The sequence below is a fragment of the Aedes aegypti genome, chromosome 2 (genome assembly GCF_002204515.2).
Source record: "Aedes aegypti strain LVP_AGWG chromosome 2, AaegL5.0 Primary Assembly, whole genome shotgun sequence".
Taxonomy (NCBI): domain Eukaryota; kingdom Metazoa; phylum Arthropoda; class Insecta; order Diptera; family Culicidae; genus Aedes; species Aedes aegypti.
The window spans coordinates 133,739,778-133,765,926 of NC_035108.1; the positions used below are offsets into that span (position 1 = coordinate 133,739,778).

The 26,149-nt window shown below is 37.8% G+C and overlaps 1 protein-coding gene across 2 annotated transcripts in view; it reads left to right on the forward strand.

Moving 5' to 3' along the window:
- Positions 1-1,037: 1,037 nt before the first annotated feature.
- The window catches only part of LOC23687412 (laccase-1), a 429,552-nt gene continuing 404,440 nt past the window's right edge, over positions 1,038-26,149 (forward strand). The window contains exon 1 of one of the 2 annotated variants that reach the window (XM_021842441.1): positions 1,038-1,892. In XM_021842441.1, coding sequence (XP_021698133.1) covers positions 1,757-1,892 — 136 coding nt within the window. In that variant the 5' untranslated portion in view covers positions 1,038-1,756. The remainder of the gene's footprint in view (positions 1,893-26,149) is intronic. The other variant, XM_021842442.1, reaches the window with a different exon arrangement.

Sequence of the window (26,149 nt, forward strand, 5' to 3'; positions counted from 1 at the left end):
AAGAGGAGGTAATGGTCAATAGATTATGCTAAACCAAGTGAGGTCGTACCAAAATTGGAACACGTTGTGTATGGAAGACCCTTTAAAACCTTTCAGGGTTATATTACACCGCTCGGGACATAGATTCAACGCTCTCCAAACTACCAATCCGCGCTCTCTCTGACAATCGCATCAGCTTGAGCTGCATTACTTGCCGGGTATCGTAAGGCTAGTGCTGACCAAACGTACCTCTCCGCCAAGCTACTGATCTATTGCACGCGAAAAAGACGTGAAAAAATCCTCATCAAGCAAAGCGACAAGAGGCAGCAGCCGCCGGTTAACCACCCACCCTCACCCGAGCTCGAGCCCCTTTGAAGGTAGTACACGACGAAGGCGTTCAAAAGCAAACAGCGAACAAGATCAACCACTTGAGCCTCGAAGTCATCGCCGTCGTCGTCGTCTTTGGATGCCGAGACGCGAGCGGGAGGCGAGAAAAATAAAACAGTTCACTTTCGATCTCGTTTGAGAGTAACAATACGGTACTTACCTGTAGATGGCGGCGCGGGAGAGGTTTACGCGAGTGCAAACCGAAGCAAGTTTTGTTATTATGGAAGGGGTCACTGTTCGCCGATCGTTCGGTAGCGCTCTGAACTGGTGCCCCACTTGTTGGGGCTGCCACCGAGAGTCTCTCTCGCTCCGTTACCTGCGATTCTCAGCTGATCATGGATTCGCGTGGGTCTTGAGACGGTTCGCTCGGAGATACCTGCTTGGTCTGAAAGGGGTCTTAAGCTCGGAAAAGCTCTCGCGGAGCACCGAGAGAAACCGTAACGGTACATAACGCCTCGCACATGGTTCGGGCCATGCGTCTACTTAAAGTGTTTTTGAGTAGTCACGACCGTTGTGAATGGTATTGGCGTTTGTTCGTGACTGCCCCCTCTTGGAATGGTTGAGTGGAGCTCGGCGCCCGCGAGAGAGCCTAGTTTCGAGCCCCACAACCGGAGTCCGATCTGCCTAAGACCAGAGGTGTCGGATCGGTTTGCTAAGAGAAAGGTTTTATATAGCGATCGCATTTTCGATTGCAATTTCAGTCTGAGCATAGCACGGGTCGTGTGTTGATATAACCACACGGCGAGCCCCCCCGGTTCTTAAGTTACATATCCGAGTCCCTTGATCCGTAGTAGTCCCATCCGGTGCGATCCCGCAGGTAACCGGTTTGTTCCATCAGAATCCGAGCCCGGTAATCCTGCAGCCGGTTGAAATCTCTGGAGATATTCTCGAATCAGTGATTGACGGTGACCAAGTGTGAAGTTGCGAATCTGTATCAACCTGTGGATTGGAAAGTCGCGGAACACCTGGCATTCCTCGTAGCCAACCTTGGCTAGGTCCGTGCGAGTGTGTTTCATTGCTAAGTGAACCTTCGAAGTGGAAACACCGCAGAGCTGCAGTCGGCTTCGGTTGCCACGCATGGATTAGTCCGGATTCCTTGAAAGGAATTCAACGAAAAAAAAAATCACCGAGCCATTCAAGGGTGCATCTACAGTGCGTTTGGTGTGTTACGATCGATGTGTGTATGTGAGAACATCGCACGGCATTAGCGAGGATTAACTGAGTGATTTCGTTTGGTGGCGCAAAACAGGAAAAGAAATTGTTGGAAGTTGAAATACATTCACTGGATACGATAGCGAGGAATAAGTAAAGTGGCCCAGGTTGGCATTTTCCTGTGAGTGGAAATACTGCAAATTCTTCCAAAGTGCTAATACGAGTTCAAGTGGTTACGATGGCCATAGACTGGCGAAATAGTGTGAACGCGATAGCACTCGGTGCTATCGTCATTGCCCTGGTGGGTGCGTTCCAGACGGAGGCCGTTCGGGTGACGCCGGCACAACCTTCGCCGACTTCCAGACGCGTTACAGGTGAGTGGATTGTGGAGCATTTGGCAGATGAGGGCGATAATGGATAGATTACTGATCTAGGAGGAATAACAGAAATCTAGTGATTGGCTGATGTAAACCACTCATGTAATTGAGTTAGATGGGAAGCAGCAATGCAAGCAAAAAGAAAAATAACTGTGTATCGGAAGAACTACATATGTAATTAAAAATTGTTTAGTGGATTTGGTCTGTAACTATTGCAATTGAAAAAATGTTTTCCGGATCCCTCACATAAGTCCATGAATGGTGTTGCAAACTGAAGTATCATTGAGTGTAAGGAACATCTGAGCTGAAAATGTTTGAAACATACCGGGGAACAACTCCAGACACCGTCAACACGCTGCTTCTTTATAACACTTAACTGATGTAAATAAGGTCCATGCTCAAAAGTTATTGATGCTGGAGAGCAAAGTGATTGATGGATTCAAAAATTTTGAAATTACAAAAAAAAAATGAAATAATTGACTAAATTATCAAGAATACTGTACATCTAATCTTAAAATCAGGTTGCAGTGATATTCTACCAGAACTCATCATATTGTTACGTTTAAAATATATTTGGAAAATCATTCGAATAATTAAAAAAAAAGAATTATAAGAAATGTGATAACTATTTCAAATAATAATGTTGGCAATTTTATTTTCACATTACTTCGATGAAATTCTTTCGAAGTAGCAATTGGTCGTGTGTAAGGTCGTGTGAATGAAATATTTTTAAACATTTAAAAGAACTAAAATAATAATTCTTGATATTTAGAGCTTCCCATTATCAGAGAAGCCTTAAATTCATCTTTTCATTTTTAATTGTACTAAAATAAAGTGAATACATGGGTTCCAATCGATTGATTAGAACAAAACAAAATTTTTGAGGAAAAATGTTTCGAAAAACGGCAAAACTATTTTTTTTATTAACTTCACTTCATTTCGATAAGATGCTGTTTGTTTGGTCGAATCAACATTAGATCGAGAATTTCGGCCAAGTGACGTTTGGGAGACCATTTAGTTGTTGAGAAATGGTCGAATGGAAAAAATGAATTCTCTGTAAAATTTTCATCATATTCATGAAGAATTGGAGCTACAGTATGCAAAAGTTGAGAATTTTGTATGTATATCGGCTTTTATTACTATTATTCTAAACACAACAGTATAGACAATTGAACGTCTGGTGATAACTTCAGGATATATGAACCAAAATTGTTAAAATTCTAATTGAGCTTAAAATAACACTACTATTTATCAGAAAAAAGAAAAAGCTTGATTGCCCTTTCAAACGAAATTGTCACTATAGTGTTCCATATTATAAAAAGACCAAAAACATGTTGCCCCATTTAGGAAAAAGATTTGCAAAAACACATAAATTAGTTTACCAATGCAGAAAAGTATGCATTTTGTTCATTCAAAATTATTAAAAAGTTCCCAATCCAAAATTTTGGACAAATAATTTAAACGATTAGGGGAAGATTCTTTAGAGAATTCACAAAATCAGAAATAGAAAGAATTTTGAAGATTTTGAAAACCATAGGTAAGAAAACTATAAGTTTTGAGCAGTCTCATGAAAATCATCTTATCAGAGAAATGATGCTGTGAGGTTTCCGTACCATGCGAGGATTTAACACTAACAAAGGCTAAATGTTCTTAGTGCTTCAGCATAATCATGTAAAGATGCTTGCTTTGAGTCTGAAGAGATTTTTGTAAAGATTTGAAAGTTTGAAGATTCCAGCATAAAAGATATTGACATGATTTTTTTATCACTATTGTGAGATAATAACAAATTGAACTTTCGGATTTCGTCTCATATAAGTAGAGTGATGTAATAATTCTCGGTCATAACTCGATTCTAATGACGGAACCTCATTAGCTTCAAACTTTGCCGTATGTTAAATGTGTTGGTCCTTTTTTCTCCGAATATTGTTTCCTTAAACGCCAGTTCTTCGATAGCCATTGCTCCGAATAGCCCATTTACCTGAAAAGCTTTTGGCTCTCATGTTTTTCATAACTTTAAATATTTCAAGTTGGTGAATGAACCCTTCTGAATTTGATTGGCAGCATTTTTGGTAATATTTGTTCAAACGAAAATTACCGATCACAGTGCCTTCCCGATTTTAGCAACACTCATTTTTGACAAAAGTTGCTTTTGACAACAAATCGAAAAATATGATTAATTGATTACTAAGTACTGAAATCTAATATTTTGGCATAAAATAAGATGAGACTACACCAAAATTAAACTGTATGATGCACAGTGCAATAAGAGTGGTAATTTAGATTAGAACTTATCTTGTTCTAAGTGATTGATGTCTTGAAATAAATTTAATTGGTGCTCCACAGTTTAATTTGTTCTATGAATTGATTGAATCGGATTGACAGTATAAGTTAAAGCAAAAGTTTGTTATGTTTAAAGTTCTGTGATGCAATTTTTGTTGTTCTTGAAAATTATTGAAGCTTGCGAATCGGTTTCCAAGGACACAGTTTGACGGTCTGAAATTCTTGAAAATGTGTTCCGCTCCTCTTTTGAAAAAACTGTTTAGCTTATTGGTAAATAGCTCTCTAAGGAACTTCTGTTGGGATTTTAGCAAAAGAAAAACATATAAAGTACAGGGAGCTACTACATGCATCGCTCAAGACGAAAATTACGGAAAAATATTAGGAATAATTTAGGGCGATGAATTCCATGTTAAATCGGGCAGTCAAAGGACTCAACCATCTTCGATTTGCAGTTTATTTTGCACATGTTTTAAATATGGTAAAATGGGTGTTTTCCATAGAAAAATCGATCATTTTGGCTCAAGAATAACTTTTGAAATAACCTATAAATTGGTGCATGCAATTTATTTGAAAAATTCTTTACGGAACTGTTAATTTTAGAGAAAAATGTTCTATGAAGAAGTTGTATTAAACCGTTTGAACTACATGCAAAAATATTCACTGAATTTTTTTTAAATTTTTTCTCATTAAGTATCCAAAAATAAAATTTAAATTTTAAATTACACAAAACCACCATTATAATTATTTTTTAGATTCTCACAATACAATTTTGATATAAAAACAGATGTTTGTGACAAAATTTCGTGATAGAAAATTTAGTAATGAAAAATTAAAATGGCCTATCTTATTATTTAGTTTATATATTTTTGCATTAAACTTGTTATAATACGAAAATGGCTATTGCTAGAGAAGTGATCAAAATAATCATTATGTTTCAGAATAATTTCAAGATTCCTATTGTATGATCAGAACGTATTTTTTTTTGACAAAAAACACAATTTTTAAAAATCGAATAAAAGTTGTTCTTAGAAAAACTTTTTCATTAAAAAATTTTCCATCATTAAACGCTGTTTACTATCAAGATTCTATGGTGAAAATTTAAAAAAATATTAAAAATGGGTATTTTGAGTAACTTAAATGAAAAACGAAAAATACTTTTTCAGTGTATATTTTTTTCATGTAGCCCAAACGGTTTAATACAACTTTTTCATAGAACATTTTTCTCTAAAATCAACAGTGTCGGAACAAAAATGTCTAGGCCATTTTCAAAAGTTATTCTTGAGGTAAAAACACTTATTCTACCATATTAAAAACACATGCAAAATTTGATCCAAATCGAAGATTATCGAAAACGATTTTTATTTTTTTCGACTCATTCTGGATGGAATTCGTCTAATGGAGAATTCAAAGAGCAATCCATGAAAAAATAACTCAAGAATAATTTTAATAATTTTTTTATAATAAGTTTATTAGGATCTTAAGAATATTGCTGATATGTTTTAGGTTTCCTCCTCTCGTCGATTCAACAATCGGAAATGATCTCTGACACTCAGAGAAGAGAGAAATTGATGTATTCTCCGACAGTCGCATCGTTGCCACATCTGTTGATTGGAACAGGAAGCTAGCTTGAATTTCGCAAGTTCTTTTTCGCATCAAAAATTTCACCAAAAAAATTTCTTCAAACGAAACTTAACTTTAAATTCCAGATACAATTAATACAAAAACGAATAGAATAATTTCTGCATTTTTGTCTACTGATTACTGCAATTTTCTAGGCATTTGTTTCCATTCATGCAGATATTAAACGAAATCTCGCAGATATTTGTGCCAGAACATATTTGTCGTTTTCATTGTTCCTAAGCATTGCTGAAAAAATCCCCTAGTGCGAAACATATCAGTCTAATGCATCAAAAGGATAACCGAAGATATTTGGTCGGACATTATATCCGTTTTACTTGTGTAGCTGACATCAACCAAAGCAACAATAAGTAGAAATCTTTCGGCTCGAAGCTCTAGCTGATAATTTATTAAAAACTTTACTTTGAATTTATCCAGAGTTTTAAGTTACTGTGTCAAAGTTTCTCATTGCTATAACGAGAGAAACAGTTCCAAGTGAAAATTGAATTCAATTGAATATTCCAAGCATTCCGCAAAGCAACGATTTGTATCAGATCGTTTTGAAAAAGTTATTTTTTTTTTACTTTTGATAAAAAGTCGTCGCAAAATTGTGCTACAAGTGGCGTTAAAGTTATGGAAGTAATCTGCCATTTTTCCTAAACAAACATCTGATTCTCCTACCAAAAAATCTGCAAAAAAAAAATCCTTAAAAAATAAATCTATTGGATTCTTGGTAATTCGATCACCGCGGTCGATTTCCAAATTTTAGTCTGTACCTCCAGAAGTTCTATTTGTCACATGAAGTATACAAAATGTTTTCACATATTTCAATCCATGATTCATGTCTCCTGATCTTAAGTTAAAAACGGAAGCGAAAGATGCTTCCGGATATTTCCAACACCAGTCATAGTAGTTGTCGAGAAGTTGTTGAGAATTTTGGAGATTACAATGATAAAAAATATAAGTCCATTTAAATTCCCAAATTTGGCAACACCCCAGATTTGGCAACATAACATTCACGACTTATTGTCAAAATCGGGAAGGCACTGTATCTTCTTCTTTTGATTACTTAATGCTCATACCCAGATAGCCGTACCCAGGGGCCCAGATAGCCGTAGCGGTAAACGCGCAGCTATTCAGCAAGACTATGCTGATGGTCGTGGGTTCGAATCCCGCTGGTCGAAGATCTTTTCGTAAAGGAAATTTTCTCGATTCCCAGGGCATAGAGTATCTTCGTACCTGCCACACGATATACACATGCAACAATGGTCAATCGGCAAAGAAAGCTCTCAGTTAATAACTGTGGAAGTGCTCATAAGAACACTAATCTGAGAAGCAGGCTCTGTCCCAGTGGGGACGTAACGCCAGAGAGAAGAAGAATGCTAATACTAGTTCCCCATTTGGTCGCTTAAGACCCTTTTTGCACCTTTTTGAATTACTTCATTTATGGCAAAAAGGGACATTCGGGGAAATGGAATTCGGAGTTATTCGAGGAAGTGGCATTCGTGTAAATGACATTCGTAACTTAAGTATTTGCCAACTCACTCTTCTCATTGTACTAGCCCAACGGTTGAGACTTCGATAAGAATTCTCTAAAGATACTAAAGATAGAACTCTCGGAGGATGGCAACCAGAACGACAATGACGAAATTAATTTTCAATTCTACGTAATTTTGTAGATACGGGCTTAACGTAAGAGATTTCAAGTATAATTTCTATCACTCTGACATCATCTAAGAAATACAAGAAAAACATAACGATCAATGTATCTCCGATTCTATTCCCATCGAGGGACTATTTTTCATTCATTTAAAGTCGTATAAAATGGGAAGGTATACGGAAAAAAATAATTGGGTCACTCCTTTATTGCAATCTGGATCTATTAATCTTAAGATTTACTTTCTCATGTTAGTTAAAGCCGGGTAATAAATCAAAAATACCATTTTTCTTAGTGAAGCAAGAAAACGCTGCCAAATCTGTACTTTTCCATACATGAATTCGTATAGTTCTAATTATTCTTCGCCATAATGCAGTTTGTTAGAAATGGTCTAGGTTCTCCGTTTTGCATTCAATAGAGCGTTCAAATCATGCAATTTCAACTAGTTCGCAGAATGTCACACTCCCTCAATGAATTCAAACTGCCCCTTCCATTGTCAAATGGTACCTACTACGGTAAGTTCAGTTTCACGTTCGAAATTCTGTCACGTGTATCGGAACAACCGTAGTCGTTTGTTATGGGGTAACCCATATCTACCTCTGAAACCATTGCTGGCAGAGCCACCTCGCTCGAACGGTGTAAGCGATGATTTCCCAGTTCTGATATCGCCAGCTCCAACAGTATGCAATGTCGCGCAATGTTCACCTCGCACAGAAGTTCAGTTTTTCGAGAAACTGGCAAAAACCCAATATCGAAACCTGTTGTTGTCCATATGTTGGAAAACCAATAGCCGAGTGGTTAGAGTTCGCGGCTACAAAGCAAAGCCATGATGAAGGAGTCTGGGCTCGATTCCCGGTCGGTCCAGGGTCTTTTCGTAATGGAAATTTCCTAAAAATCACTGGGCATAGAGTATCATCATACATGTCACATGATATACGAATGCGGAAATGGCAACTTTGGCAAAGAAAGCTCTCAGTTAGTAACTGTGGAAGTGCCCATTGAACACTATGCTGAGAATCAGGCTCTGTCTCAGTGAGGACGTTAATGCCAAGAAGAGGACGAGGACGCCAAATAGCTGCACATTGGACCATTTCATTTTCACGTAGGTACCTGATATCCGATATTTGATGCAAGTTTGTAAGATAAATATCAATTGTGTTAGAATGTCATTCTACAAGAATTAACAAATGATGAACGTGCCCAAAATAGAGTCTTCATCCCATAATCATGTTCCCAAACACTTTTAGTGACTCAAAAAAGTGATAAATTGAGATACTAGAATTTTTATAATGATTTTCCAATGTTGGACCACTGTGCCGTGTCGCCTTTCCGTGTGACTCTCGAGAAGAAACTCCCAAAGTAGAACAAACACGCTGGAAACCGGCTCTTGCATGCCACCTTTACGATCGTTATCTATGCACCAACCCCCCCTTCTCCATTATGTTGCACTACGGTGGCACTATTTTGCTCATTCATAGGTACAACAACGGGCGGGGTGCCTTTGCTGCGCGCCTATGTCAGAGTGGCAATATTTTACGTTCTGGTTTTCTGGTGAAACATCATGCTAAGGTACCATCCGATCCGAAGTATGCCGCCTAGTAGCCTGCATGCACTTAGCTCGGGCAGGTACCTTAATTGCGTCAGCGAATTAGAAACGTATGATTATATGTATGTGGCTGTGTGGCAGAAATAGCGGCAACTATTTTTCGCGAACCCATTATTATTGGTCGATGTATATGGGTGGTATGTGCAGTCTCCTACGCGTTCGAGAGACCCCCCTACCGACCTCTACCCTAGTCGGCGGTGCAAGAAAAACTCCGTGGAAAAACGAATTAAATAATCGCTGACGTTGGTTTTTTGCTTCTTGAAGCCCTTTTCTGGGTAAGGTCTTTACCCGAAACAAGGGGAACCAACATGGGCGTCGCCAGGGGCAAGCAATCGGGAAAGTTCATTCGCGAATTTTAAGCTGAACGATCATTATACTCTATCTTTACTCTATTTTTGCATGGAACGTTAAGCTACATATGTAGGACATCAATCCTCCCTTTTCTTTCACTGTGAGCAAAGTAAAGTCCAAACGAGCTTGGTTCAACTTGTGGAATGAGTATCGGGTTCTTTTATCGCCTTGTAGAATTCTAGATTGTAAAATGTCCGAAGATTCAATTGGTAGAATTTCTATTGTTGAAACGGAATATAAGGATTTCATACAGTTCTTTCAAGAATTCATTCAGATAGCCAATCTTTATAATTCTTCACATCATCAGAGAACGGTGAAATATTCTAGAGCATTGTGCTGCCTTTGCCTCTTTGCGAGGGAGCGAAAAAATGCTAAGCAGAGAGGCAACTAAAATTGAGCGGGGAAGATGCAGCTTAAAACACACCAGGGTAAAATTTCATATAAAAAGATTGCCATCACAACTCCCCGAGGACTGTCTTCTTCGGGCGGGACACTCATTTTTTTTTTTTTTAAGCTTGAGTAAAGGTGAGCCTGGCAACAAGAGAAAGAGAGTACCCGGAAAATCCTCTCATTTTGTTTGCTCTCTCACTAGAATCGCTTGAGGATTTGTGTTGAAAAATTTTTAATTTTATTTTTTCTCCTCAGAAAAACGGTATAGTTGCCTCCTCTTTGCATCGCAGCGGAGTTTTTATCAAGCTTACAAATAGCTAACACTATTATTTTTCCAAGGACGTGAACATAGAATTCTGAAGAAATCTTTCCTGCATTTGTTTTCAAAGCTTACCTTAAGATTCTACCAGAAATTTCTCAATGCATTCTATCAAATTGGTTGCAATACATATTGCATAATCTTATGAATTTTATTCTAACATTTGGTGCAGACATTCCGTAAACAACTCTTAAGATTTATAATTTCTCCTGGTATTTTCCTAAGAGTTCAACTAGTAATATATCAAATTTATCGATAAACGCTTTTAAATATTTCTCCTTAAATTCCTCTTCGAACTACACTCAGAATTTATCTTAGCATTGTTCCAGCGATACTGTCAATGTATTCCCAGGATTGATTCCTCAAGTTTCTTTGTTTGAATTCTTACAAATTTCTCTGTCTTTTTTCTTGAGATATACTCAAGATATCTGCCTCTAGCTCTGAAATAAATTTTCTATGAATTCCACCAATCCATTTCATTCATTGATCTCTGTACTGATGCATATCTCTGGTGATTATTGATGGAATTCATACAAGGATGTTGTCGATATATCTTTCAGAGAGAGATCTCTGAGAAAATCTAGAATAAAAACATTAAGATTTTGCTGCAGATATGCTTTATGGCACACCTAGATTTTTTTTTTCAACCAACACCAACATTACCAAAAATCTAGGAATATCTTTCAGATCACCAAAATTCCTACAGACATTCGTATAAGAACTTCCCCACGAATTTCTAGTAGAGATCGAACAAAATAGTTTACTAAAATGCGTTCTCATAGGCTTGACACATATGTTTAGATACAAATTGGTCATTTTATCGTGAATTTGAGGCGCTCCGTGTCCCGAAAATGGTCATTTCAAGGATCAAACAAATGCAAGACACATGATTATCCATTTCAATCGTTTCTCAAAAGTTTTACGCTGATGCGTTTATCTTCAAATGCCTTGATATAATGGCCACATTATAGCCAATTCCGAAAATTATCTGTGACTTGAAATTAGCCTACCTCCAGGGGCGCAGAGGTACTGCAACGTTTTCAGCCGACCTGACCCAGTAACCCACCGGAATAACTTCGGTCACGGGAACATTCCCGAGTTTCTTTGTCCACTTTCAGAAACTAGATATGTATACCAGTGCACTAGCAAAAAAAAAATATTTAAATCAGTTTAGTATTCGATGAGCGGTGAGATTTTTAATTATTTTTGTTTCACTCAGGCCTATACGGGTTAACCTTCCTTGCGCATTGGGGTCATTGTTGGCTATTCGATACTGTAAATGAGCTGTAACTTTGCATAGGAAAGATATATAAATCTGACTTTTTTTTCAGCTTCTGAATACGAACATTTTCGTGCTAAAAGAAGCTATCAGCGATCTCTAGGAGCAACGTTACAAAAAAAAAATACATATTATGCATTACTGGCTAAAATGACCCAAGACTTTGTAACGCTTTTAAACATACATTTTTGAACCGGTTTTTGTTCTTCAAGCTTTATATAAAAGATATGGAACTCTAGACTAGAATCCTGGACTTTTTTGTGAGTATGGCCAGTTTCTACTGTACTACATTCAGTGAATCTTCCAGTAAAATCTTTACTAGGATTTCACCAGGAATTTCTCGGTTATATCCCGTTAGGCCGAATGCCGTTAGGCCGAATGTCGTTAGGCTGAATACCGTTAGGCCGAAAGGGTCGTTAGGCCGTAAGGGTCATTAGACCGAAAATTGCCGATAGTTCTAATGAACCGTAAGGTCAAATGGGTGACTAACAGCGATAGGCCAGGGCAATTTGCATTACCTAGAAACCGCCGAATGAATTTTCAGGTCGAATGGATTGTCCGTTGTCAGTTCAAGATAATCTGCAATATCTAGGAGTGTGATGTATAACTAGAAAGAACAGCCTTTGATTAAAAGAAAGAAAAAACCACTGATGAATGTGTTAGTCATTTTAAAAAGTAGTAAAAGAAAAAAATGGTGCTTCGGCCTAACGACCTTTTCATTCCTACAAAGACTATTCTTAGGATTCCTCTAGGAAAATATCTACAATGGTATTTGCAGAGATGTCTTCAAGGCTTTCTCAGGGTTACCCAACAACATTTTTTTTCAAGGGTTACTTCAGATATTTCTTCAATGATTTATCCAGGAATTCCTCAGGTAGTCCTCTTGAGATTCCTCTTGCAATTATTCCTAAGAAATCATCCAGGGAACGTTTCAGGAATTATTCCGGATATAATATATATTCCACCATAAATTCATCTGGGGAATCTACAAAATATAACTTCATGAATCCTATAGGTATTCCTTCAGAATCCACTTCGGGAATTTTCCTAGAGATACCTTCACGAAAATCATTACATGAATTGTTTCAAGGAATTATCCAGGTAATCGCCCAGGGATTCCCCTAGAAATATTTACAGAGATTCGTTCTGGGCATAGAAAAGTTTCTCAGAAAATTTTTCCAAAAATTCCTGTAGCGATTCCCCCATGAGTTCCTCCGAGAATTCTTTCGAAAAGTATAAGAACTTCTCCAGGGGTTTCTCCAGAGATTTCTCCAGAAACTCCTTTCCTGAGGATGTTTTTGAGAAATCCCTGGATAAGTCTACTGAGGGATTTCTGGAGGAACATCCAGAATAAAATCTAGAGTAAACCCTGGAGGAATCCCTGGGTTAATTGCTTGAATAATCCCTGGAGAAGTTTTTGCTGGAACTTACGGAGATATTTTTGAAAAAAACCCCTGAAAGAGCAAATATGCTTTTAGTCTACTCAGTCTTTATTTTCGCAACCACTTTTCTATAATAAAAACTGTGTAGACGAAATGCATATTTTGAAATAAAATAAAATATACAGCTCATCCTCATCATTTTTCCTAAGAAAATCAGTAGATTATTTCCTAAACAAATCATATCGTATTGATTTAAGTTTGGGTTGTAATCATTTTATGAAATCGAATTATATTACTCGAAGTACTTCTCATCGAATTCTTTAAATTTGTTTTCGCAGAAACTCTTTACAGTTTCCGACATCACCACAAGAGCTTTTGGAGAACTCTTAGAAAAATCTCCAGGAGAACTATTCGTAGTATTCGACGAAAAAATTCTTGGAAAAATCTCTGATGGAATCTCAGAACTATCAGGGAAAAATTCTTCAAGAATCACCTTAGGATCTTTTTATGTAATATCTGGAGTGATTCTCGCGTATCTTTTCAAGAGAACCTATGTAACAATGCATAGCATAACATAGCATAACATAGACTGACTGTACATATCAACTGCTGCTACTCCGTGATTGATCCGAACTGGTAAGAATTGCACTACGATCCAAATGAATAAGGGATGGAATTTTCCGCATATTCTCGAAGTGCAATTTTTGCAGCGTTCATATTATTGATCAATAACGGCGCCGGCCAAGAACTTACAGTCGGTTAGTTAGGGGAAGGAACGTTATGGTGTAATGATCGTTGCTTCTAGAGACCGATAATACCTCTGCATCTCCACAATCACCACTGGACAGGTGTAGTTAGTGAGGGAGGAAATAGATTTGGGAATCACATTTGGTCGATGATGTGATCCATGGATAAGGAGGGAAAATACAACCTTTACTTAAAACTAGTTTTGCATATATTAAATACATTGAAAAAATATATAAAAAGTCGACATTCATAATATCGAACTATTCAAAGGTTTTTTTTAGTAATGACGAAAACAGAAAGGTTTGTGTATTTTGAATGTAAAATTTATTTTTGATTTTCATACAAAAATCTTACCACGGGGTGGAGGGGGGTTGAAATATCCCGAAAATTGTCTTACGTAGTTAATGGACAGCCCCTAACAAAAATAAAGGTATTGTCGACACATGTAATGACGAACCATTCAAAGTATGTTTGAAAATTTAAAAATAAAACGTTACGTTGCAACAAAAAATGTCTTACGTCGACATTGATAATGTCGAACTATTCAAATGTTGTTTGTGGCAATGACGGAAACATAAAGGTATATTAAATTTAAATGAAACACGAAAAAGTCAACACTTGTAGTGACGAACCATTCAAAGCTTGTTTGAAAATAACATAAAAGAAGCTTTGCAACGATAAAAATGAAATATCATTAGCATGGAACGATCTCACCAGTAGTTCATCCTCGGCTGAACACGAAGCTTTTCACACTTAAACAACACGAACAGAACACGATTGGTCTTTATTCCGTCGCTCGTCCCAACGGAACATGCAACCGAATCGAAAGACCACGCACTACTCTTTTCAAGAGAACCTTTGTAACAATGAGAGATTACCTCCTCTCTCGCTCTCTTTCAATTATAACAGTGCAATAATAAAGCTTTTGGAAAGCTTTTGGAAAGCTTTTTACTGTTGATAGAAAGACAATTTCCTTGCCTAGCGTTTCATATACAACAGAAGTGGTTAATGGAAAGTTATTGATTGAAGAAAAAGCAAACGAAGAGAGACTCTCAATGTTAGACAGTTTATTTTGTTATGCGTGAATTCCTAACATAATCTGGAAATTAATGCTTGAAATAATATAAAGTACGAAAATGCTTTAAACACGACTCACGACTCCCTGTTCTCTAGATAAGGCGCGTTACGGAAGCTCGCACTATAGACATCTCAGCCAGCACGTCGTTGACGAGTGTGGTTTCAATTTCAATACCTAATAAATAATGTGCTCTCGGGCTAGGCATTGGATATAAATAGAAAGCGTTGTGTTTGGATGGGCATCTAATTCTTCCGAAAGAGGTGCGCTTTGCGAAAGAGCACCACGTGATTATTAAGCTTAAATCGAATTCAGGTTAACTCTGCGTCCGTGAGTCCTCTCAGGGCGTAGGGGTAACGCGCCCTATCTAGAGAACAGGGAGTCGTGAATTCGATTCTCATTTAATCCAATTGCAAAGTATATGTAATGTTTAGTTTTTTGATAGTTGTCAAACTTCCACTCGGCTGGTCAGCCGTAAACCACGAATCATAATTAATTAAAACAAGTATCCTTTGAAGAATCTCTTGGGAAATGCCTCGAGCAGTATCTAAAAACTATTCAAGGCATATTTATTTGAATTGAAGCATTTTTTTGGTAAACCCTGCCTCAGGCAATTGAGATGATCCTAATGAAATTCCTGAATGAATCATGGAGAAGTTCCTGGAATTATTCCTGTGATAATTTGAGCAGTGTCTGATGGTATTTCTTTAAACGATCATGAAGAATTGAATTTGATGTAAATTATATAATAAATCCAGAAGGAAAATGAGTGAAATTTCCGTATGAACCACTGAAAAGGTTCTTGACGAAGTTGTCAGATGTCTCCCTAAACATTTTTCATTAGTCTATTAAAATTCACCAAGAATTCAAAAAAGGTGAGGTAAATGGATTTTTTAAAGTATTTCTGAAGAATTTTGTGGAGTTATTCATGTACCTATCTCAGGAGAGTTATCAGAAACAGTTTTAAGAAGGAGGTTATACTCAAGAACTTTTGTAAAAAAAATAATATGAAGCAATTCCTGGGCTCTGTCCCAGTGGGGACGTTAATGGCAAGAAGAAGAAGAATTCCTTGTATTATTAAGAAATTTCTTGGAAGATTCTAATTGTGCATTACCTTGAGATGCTGCTAGTGACTCGTTTGAGGAATTCGGAGTTCTCTGAGAAACGATTTGTGGACATAAACCCTGAAGTGATGCTTGAAGAAATTTCTAGAAAAATCGAAAGAAAAATCATTTAGGCTAATCCCATGCAGAATTCTTGCGGGAATTTCGAAGCTAGCTCTCATCAAATTTCTTAACGCATGCTTCAAATATTCCTAGATGAATTAATTTAAGATTACTTGGCAGAATTTTCGGCAGATTCCTCACAAGATGCATTGAGGATTGTTGATAAAAACATCGCATGATTTTTGGTAAAAATAAAAACCCTTTTACCCTTTCGCTTACGTCCATGGGAACCAATGAAATCGGTGCTCTGACTCAAGGCAACTGCAATAGCCTGCAATAGGTGCAATGTGCCACCACCCACTGCGAGAGCAGTTCAACGGTTTCGAATCGGCTTCCATGACTAGGTGAAATTGGCACCGTTTTTTCCTTCTTTCTCACCGATCCGATCAACCGTGCATGATGCAGTTTCGAGCCCTAGGTAGTCAACCAGGTGCTAGCTGTCTGGCCTCTTTTCCCATTTTCCCTATGAGATCTCAATGAAGTCTGGGCTCTGTGCCGTGCACACCAACGACGACGACGACGACGACATTATGCAATATTGTTGACTCTTGGGCACGACCGTTTTTCCCTCCGATTTTGGATGCTCCTTCTGGTCGTGATGAATTGGCATACCAATGATTGTCGATGGACACGCGGGAATCTCGTTACATATTACTCAAAATTATCCCAATTCTTGCACGCTGCGCTTCAATGCGAGAATTCCTCATAGGAAAAAGGGCTCCCTTGTCTGGGGGGAGTCGATGAGCGCGAATCGAATGCTCTTTTCGTTCCATTTTGGAAGCAGCAACGTCGAAGTAAGGAATGTTGATTGCCAGTCCACGGTGAACCCCCATAGGAGAAGATGCAACGTTAGCGTACCTTTTATGCGAGCATAGGGCTGCCTCGAACAAATAGGTATACCGTAAACCAGGGGAAACTCAGCAGTGTTTTACAGCTTATTGATGTGTATTCCTTAGGAATTCAGATCAGTTTTTGTAATACATATTTTATTGCAAAATTTAACTTTATAAATCATCATAATGCATATTAATGAAGGCTTTGAAATATGGCATTCAAAAATAAACGGTTAGATGACAGGAAAACTATGCTTGTATGTTGCATAATTTTAAAAAAAAATTCGATGTGACACCGCTTTACGGTACAGCGGTTGGTGTCAACATGCGAAAATGGAATCCTCGTCGTCGGTTTTTTTTTGCAAGCTCTCCTCTGAAACAGAAACCTACTTTTCTCGGAACGTGATTTGGTCGACTTTTTTCCTTCCTTCCTTGCTGGTCGTTGGTACAGTGACTGTTTGATTTTGGATTTTATTTCGTTCGATTTTTAAATTGGTTATTATGCAATATTGTTGACTCTTGGGCATAGCTCAATACAACTAAACTATCATCCAAAATCACGGCAGTACATATATCAAAAAAGAATCATGGATCAGTTACCCTGTTAATCTTCCAATTTTTTTGGACTTTTTTGATGCAAACCGCGTTTGAAATAGGTATCTAATTTCATTTCATGATCATTATTACCGTAATAAAAGTTTTACTAAAATTAACCTTTTATTTTTGGCACAGTTCTTCATCGGCACCATGAAATTTTCGGGCACGTTGCCTAAATCGCACGGGCACTGTATTTGCTTGCAGTCACGATATGGACGGACAAACGATGGTCCGGTCAATGCTTATAGAGCTGTGGAGCGCGCCAGTCCGTGAGATGGTCAACGGCAGAAACGATAGCGTTTGCTTTCCGTTTGCACTCTGTACAACTCTTCGGGCTTGTGGCGGTGGTGGATATCGGACAGGTGCGGTGTTTGCCGAGACCCCACGCTTGAGCGCCCCATCACGAGAGATGTGCGAGTAGCTACGTTGAAAACAAAAAACTTGAATGCTTAGGTAAAGATGGGCTTTTTCTCGTACAGAGGCCCGTTAAAATTATGCTGAGGTTTTTTTCTGAGTGGGTGCTAACGGTCAATCTTAGAAGAGTTGGGTGGGTTTTATGAGCTGATTTGATCAACCAACCGATAGCACTAAAAATATGTTCGATTCGAAATATGTTCTTGCGATGGTGAATTGGTGAAATTTTGAGCGCATAACGCTGTTTGGTTCTCTACATTTGTGCTCTTGAAAATACAAGGTTATTTTCAATGCATCTGCATTTATCTTTATTGGCGATAAATCTGTTTCGAAGTTAACCGATTGAATATTAAGTCAATAAAGGGGAGATCACATTGAGTATATTAATGACAAATGTGATTTCACTTATTACATTGCTAATGATCCAAAAATATATTAGGATCGTTAATGCTCCAAATTTCACTGCTCCGTACAACTCAGTTGTAACGTTGATTCGAATTGATTAAATTTGAAAAATGACCTTCCCCAACGATGGTTAAATAAAATAAGGTTTGTTGAAAAGCATGAATGAAATTTATCCTTAAGAGTTTTCAGTCAAACACGGCAGAACTTTTGCCTACAAGCAGCAAATTCGGAAACACTGACAACGATTGGCGGGGCCCTTTGCTTGCTCACTCCTCACATGAATAGAAGAGCCTGGGCTACAGATAGCTTCGTTTTGTTGTTCAGAAAGTTTGTCTAAAAATCGAATAACTCTATCAGATGCAATTTTCATAATTATCCATTTCACTTTAGTTGGAAAGCGCGCATTCTTACCTTCTTTCCATTTTTGCCAGGTTTAGCGACAAATTTGAAATCCACTGTTATTGAAAGAAGTTGTGAACTCAGAGATTCACACATCCTTAATCCAAATGTGTGTAGTAGCAACCATAATTACAGATCTTTTCTAAATAATTGATCATTTGTTGGTAAACAGAAGTAAATTAGACAAAAGATCTGTTTACCCAGATAGCTTCTAAACTAAAATATTTTCGCTTTCAGTGCTCCCCCACTTTGTTCTGATTCGATAATTAATTTACCTATTACGACCAACTTTATGCCTCACGATCCAGCACATGGAGGGCGTAACAAATTGATTTACTCCCAGCTGCTCCAATTCTACCACACGAGAGTCTATTGTTGTTCTATCTGCAATCTGCCTACCCAAACAAATCACAATTAAGAAACGAGTTCCGCGCAAAAATATATTCTACGCTTCGACAGCCAAAGTCACAACAATCAATTCAGTTGTTCCCAATCGCGGTCGGCGCATGCCTTCAGCAGCTCCCAACTTCTGCTCCAGTAGTTAACGGGTAGACCCTCTAGCTCCTCTGCAGTGTGGGACCCGATTTGACATTTGCGGTCCTGCCTAGCAAAGGTTGCAATCTGGTTGCGCACGTATTCACATGATCTCTCGAGCGGAGTTTTCTGCGGTGCCACCAACAAGTTACCAGTCAAGTTAGAACCCCCTCATTGCATTAGTTGGGGGTAGACTAATAAAATAATACCAAATCGTGACATCGAACGCCTTCACGGATAGACGCGGGCACAAACACGCCGGCCGTAACATGTTCTCGGCGCTGTTGAAGCATGGTTCTGACGGTCTGCTAGGTTATGTACCTATACATGTTAGAAGCGGAACATGCTGCGGCGAATGGTTCGGCTGTCGATCGATTGATGATGTTAGACGGTGGTAAAGGTGATGCTCGATCAAGGAAGTTTATTCGGTTGATCCAATGTCGACAAAGTTTTAGCTGTGGCTCTAAGGTATTGTGCAATTTTCGTGGGTTAGATTGAGAGTTTATCACTGTCATACACAAATCCTTTCTGCTGAAGGAAGTTTTGATACTATTAAAAGCAATAATACAGTAGTCTCAGTGTTACAAAAACAGTACTTATCAGGACTATTCATTACATATATTGATTTCTTTTCGCTCATTTCTGTGTCTTCAACTTCTTGTAAGACTCGTTAGTTGTAGTAAATTTCGTTGCCGGTGGTAATCCTTCTTGAACTTCATTTTGGGTGAAAAAAACCTCTAAGTGGCACGGGAAGTGGTTAGGACAGGTAGGGCATATTCTACGCACAAAAATATCTGGGTAGGACAGTCAAAGGAGTGTCCTACCCATTATTCAACACAAATTTACATAATGTCTTCATAATTTTTACAGTAGATGTTCTTGAGCATTCCTGGAAGCATTTCTTGACAAATAATTTGATATGCATCGAGAATACCCTTTCCTCGTACTTTGTAATTGTATCTTTCACTTGCTTTTATCTTCCACTCTTAATATATCACAGTTGATTTATCACAGTTCGTAGCATTTGCTAGAACCAGAGACGGACAAAAAACCGTATACCTACGCTTTCCTTCTTCTACCATTATCACACACTTTATCTTACGCCTGATAGATAGGCAGTCTGCTAACCAATGAGCAAGCCTCTCTGCTATAAATTAAGCACCCCTACACCTGTCCGCATAAACTGGCGTAGATGCAGTGGTATATCTGGTCTACTGTGGGAGCCAGTTTAATGCATCATAAATTCCTCCTCCTTGCCCTCATCGGTTTACATTCTGAAATGGCAGGCGCCATTGTTGCCTAAAAATATAAGATCACCAGCACTTATACACTGTCTGTTAGTCCCAAGCAGTCATCTTATTGGTTCCTTGTGTAAGTGCAGCTGATCTGGCGATACTGGAGTAGCAACAACGGGCGGCCAATCAAGCTCAAGTTCAATCGAGAACTATCAAGAGATTGATACTGTACGGTAGAGATCGTCTAATAAATATACGCATCTTAAATAAAGCTCGCTTGTTATACACAACGCAAGCGTAGTGCTGATAGCGATGGCCCAAAATGTTCTAAATTTTCAATGCATTCCTGCAAGAATTTGTTGACAAACTGTTGAATAATGCCTGCAGAACTACCGAAGCACACTCTGTAGAAATTTTTGGATGAATTGTCGAAAACTTTTCTGCAAGATATTTCTTGATGAATTCCTAGAAATTGATAAGATCATGTTTAAACACACAAAAATGATCACCAAAAATTCATTTTAAATCGGATACTTTTTAAATTTTCAGGGATTATTAGCAATGTTTTGGCATAATTTATTTATTAAATTTCCAAACTGCATGCTCGTACAACACTGCTCGTGAGATCTTGGGCGAGGGTTTATCGTTCTCTCTTACACAATTTCCCTCAGTTTTTCTTCAAAGCTTCATCGGTTCATTCGGTTGTTTTTTTTTCCTATTTCCTTCAACTTCTCCTTCATTATCGCTCAAAACTTATCGATCGGACGAAGTTCTGATGTATTTGGCGGGTTCGCCTGCTTCGGGACCACATTAACGACCTTCGCTTCGTACCAATTCAGCTTGACGTAATAGCACGAAGCAAGATCCGGCCAGAACAGCGTGAGACCACAGTGAGAGCAGAGGAAGGGCAGCCAAGCGCTTCTGCAAGCATTCCTCTCGATAAATCTGCCAGTTTATGGTGGCTGATTGTAACGAACGGCTTGCTGTACCGTCCTCACTCGCAGATCGCCTGCCGCAACAGGTACTTTTTCGCAAATTTGTCCATCTTTCTCTTCCGGAACCTCCTTGCGGAAGTACCGACAAAAATCTCGAGGCCGGGGATTTGCTTAGTGTCCGTCTTGATGTATGTCTCGTCGTCCATGACGAGACAGCCTGGCTTGGCCAGCCACTCACGGTACAGCTTCCGCGCACGCAATTTGGCCACTGTGTTTTGCTTATCAGTCCGGTTTGGTGCCTTTCTGACCTTAAAAACACGTAGCCCAACTCGCTTCATGGTCTCCTGGACCACCCACTTCGACGAATTGACCTTTTTGGCCTGGTCTCGGGTGGAAAGGTTTGAGTTATTTTTAAAAGACAGGATTATATTAGAATGCTGCCCATTTCACAGCGTAACAAAAATGAAAATTTCGGGGGTGTCAAGGATCAAATTATATCTAATTCCGTTCTCAGAAATGTTCCAGAACGTCACAATTTTTAGCTACAGGTCGCCAAAGCTGTATAAAACACTTGTTTCATTGATGTTTACATGACATTTAAAGTATGATTTACCAAACTTTTTTGCGATCTAATTCAACAAATTTAAACGTTCGTTTAAGATATAAATTTGAAACTTAGATTAACCTTCACAGTACCAACATAGAAAATCGATAAACATTTTTCTTTAACTTGCAATAATTTTGTCAATTATCAACCGATTCTGATGATTCCACCACAGTTTAATCGGGAAACTAATGTAGTTTTCAGAAAAATATGAATGATTTTGAAAACCGTTTGTTGTTTTGAAATAGGGCCAAAGTCGTGTGGGGTACCTAAGGCAATTAAAACAGGATACTCAACAATTTATACATTGAATAACTCTAAAACGTCTATTAAATCAATATATGATGGACCCCTAGATAAAAAGATATTATCCTAAGCAGCTAAAGATTATATTGGACCATTCTGACCACATCGTCATCTGATACAGGTTCCGATAGGGAACCCAAGGGGATACTTAGGGAATTTTACATCCATGGGTAGCGTTCGACGGCTGAAAGTTCATGGTTTTTAATTTGTAAGTAAATAGACATGGTGCCATATATCGATGACAAGACAAGACGCTATCCTGATGTTCCGATATCGGATCCGGTAGGATTTTTCGATACCAGAGTATTCTGACGACTCGAAATTCATGATTTTTCATATTGTATTGAATATGAATGGTGATATAAATCAAATGGCGGACTTGAATCCATCCAGGTATTGTAAATTCGGTTCCGGTAGGACTCGAATGGAACATTTTTTGAAGCAGCCTCCATAAATTCCTCGAGGAACACCTTCAGGACTTCCACCAGCAATACTTTATGAAATACTTCCAAGAAAAGCTCCAAGAATACCTCCAGAACTTCCTCCAGGAATACCTCCAAGACTTCCTCGAAGATTCCATGGATTCCTTCAGAAATTTCTCCAAGAATACCTCCAGAGATTCCTCCAGGACCACCTCAAAGGATTCCTCGAGGACTACCTCCAGGCATTCCTCCAAGATTTTTTTCCAGGAATACCTCCAAAAGCATCTCAACCTTCAAGAATAACTCCAGTAATACATCAAAAGATCTTTCCTGGAACACCTCCAGGAATTCCTCCAAAAATACTTCCAGTGATTCCTCTAGGAATGCCTCCAGAGATTCCTCCAATAACTCCTCCAGGGCTTCCTCCAGGAATACCTCTATAGATTCCCCGAGCAATACCTCCAGAGATTCCTCAAGGACTACTTCCAGAGATTTCTCCAGGGAGACCTCCAGGGGTACCTCCAAGGATTCCTTGAGGAATATTCCCATGAATTACTCAAGGAACATATTAAAGGATTGCTTCTGGATTTTCTTCTGTGAAGCTTTCAGGAACTTCTCCAAAGATTGCTCCATGAGCACTTTCTGGAATCCTCCTGGAACTCCATCTAGAATTCTTCTGGGAATTTCTCCAGGGATGAAGTTTTTTTTCATTAACCACTCAAAGGTTTCTTCCTGCAGTAATTTCGTCAGAGTTTTCTTCACGAATTTCTGTATCGATTCCTCTAGTAATTCCTCCATAGATTCCTCTAGTATATTGGTGATTCATCCTTAGGTTCCTTTCAAAATTATCCTAAGAATTGCATCAAAAGCCTGAGACTATTCAAATAATTGTTGTACCTACACACCAAAAAAATCTTAGATTTACACGTAACGTTATTTTAGTTTCAATCATGTAAAGCCATCTCTCATGTATTATTCGATGATAAAACCTATAAACACATCTATTATATACAACATTGTTACCAAATTCCTTAATATTGAACGCGAAACGCCTTCTCTCAAAGAATGTTGCTTGCAAAACGGCTCGATTTACATGATTTTCCCGCTGAAAATTCAATCATAAATAATGCACATGGAATGACACGCCGTCGATCCATCCATGTGCATTATTTTTGGCAGAATATTCAATATCATGTAAACTGAGCGATCTTGTTTTCAATTTTACTTTCAAGATGCAAGAAATCATGCAACATTGGCGAATGTTGGATGCAAGATCATGAAATGTTTCAGTTTCACTCAAGTTTGCAAGCATTCCTGAATGCAATGAGGCAGTTTACATTATTTATCGTTTAATGTCAAATGATAATTCGATTCACATGACAATCATGAAAGTTTACGTGACATGTAAATTGAAGATATTTTTGCTGTGTATATTACCGGGGTTTCTTTGGGAATAAATTATGGCCATTCTGCAGAAAACCTGCTCTGGAAAGGATATTCCAAGGTCTATAAATATGATATCATATTTTTTATGACATAATATGATATCATATTTAGGCATTTGCCTGAAAATGTGGCAAGCACAAGCTATACATATGCAAAAATGGTTCTTCTTCTTCTTCTTCTTCTTCTTGGCATTACGTCCTCACTGGTTACTCAGTTAAGTGTTCTTATGAGCACTTCCACAGTTTTAAACTGCGAACTTTCTTTGCCAAAGTTGCCATTTTCGCATTCGTCTATCGTGCGGCAGGTCGATGATACTCCATGTCCAGGGAAGTGAGGGAAATTTCCATTACTAAAAGATCCTGGACCGACCGGGAATCGAACCCAGACACCTTCAGCGTGGTTTTGCCTTGTAGCCGCAAACTCTACCCACTCGACTAAAGAAAGCCCCGTTATACACATGAAGTTTGAATTATATGGCAAATAGAGCAAACAAATTGCCATACAAGCTGGCAAACTTGCATGCAAGATGGCTGAAATAGTCAAATTCTGCATTTTCAACAGTCAATATCTCAAAAACTAGACGTGCTACGATATTTTTTAAAACGGCAATGGATTCAATAACCCTTAAAGAAGAAAGATTTTTTTTTTGTGAAAATTCTATCCAAGGTTTTTCAAAAATCTACCACAGGATTGTTTGAATTTCATAACCAAAAATCTGTTATCATAATTCAGTGAATATGAGTTAGAGTTAGCTCTAAAAATAAGAATTTGTCTATAGAATATTCATAGGAGATAACTTGTTGTTGTATTTAAAATAAATTCAATGTCTTTATATTTTTTCATTTATTTAAGACTCTTTGAAATATTATTCGAGTCTGTTTGCAAAATGTTACAGCGTTTCAAAATTTACAAATATATGTTATATGAAATTGTCTGGTCCTCGTTGTTTTCTTCGGGGTTGTCCGGTATCAGTCATACCTGTTGTATTGTTGCAACTGAACGAGCAATTCTAATTGCTTGTCTCTTGCAGCAGTTTTAAATGCCTGTCTCTTTGTTCTTTGCATTAGATGTTTTTTCGCCAATCGCGGTTAGAATTATAGAAATCAAATCTAAGAAAGGAAACTATCACGTATGTATCACGGAAGAGCAAATCCGTAAATGTTTCACTCACAACGAAAAAAATGAACATAGAACAAACGCTGTTTTGAAAGGTCAGTCAAGTGACGATAATTCCATGGAAAAGATCAAAAGTAAAGTAAATAATTTACTCGAATTTTTTTTTTTACAAATAATCTATATAAAGATAAGATCTCTCTCAAGAACTTTATATGGGAACTATAACTATAAAGAGATCAAAGAGTATGAAAAATAGGAGGTAGGTACCAAAAGTTATGTCCTTTTGACAAGGATACCTTTTCGTAATCCAAAAGGTAATTTCTAGAATCCCCATCAGTGCCCTATGTGCAAAAAAAAGTGAAAACATACGAATAACAAACAGAGTAATTATTCGGTTGTGTAATGCAACAGAATATTTTTTTTTTTCAATATTTTAGATGTGAAATGTTGGTTTTCTAAATGGCTCTAAATTACAAGCACAAGCTGTTTAAGTCACTTAATAGCACTATAATTCGCTCTCAATCGTATCAGTTTCATTTTAGCTGATTGGAATACATATGAAGTGCACAATAGAATGATGCAAATTTTGGAGTTGTTGCTTCTCTATGCTTAAATAGTGCCAATATTGATGAAAATCATTCTCCTAAAGTTTGAAATGATTTGGAGGAAACTTTATTGTGCACACACCATATGAAGTTTATATAGAAATTATTATGCAAAACGCAAGCCTTTTGTGTTCAGTCCTCTAACTGTTCGTCATAATCAACTATGGAAAAGTGAACGAACTGTTCTCATGTGAAATATTCCCAGCCACAACTTCCACAGAAAGTTTCCAGATATGGAATAAGCAAAAAATAACTTTTTTTTCCATCAAACATTGCAATTTTTGAACGATCCCAAGTCATTTGGCAAATCGTACACTTCAAGTTAATTTTAAGAACCCCAAGTCAGACAGACTTCCTGTAAGAGCTGATATTTCTCAGGCCAAAATTCTTGGAAAAATATCAAGCAATATTTTTACATTTGACTGAACTGAGTTATCTCAAGGATGTCAAACATCTTTGTTTTTGGATGACACA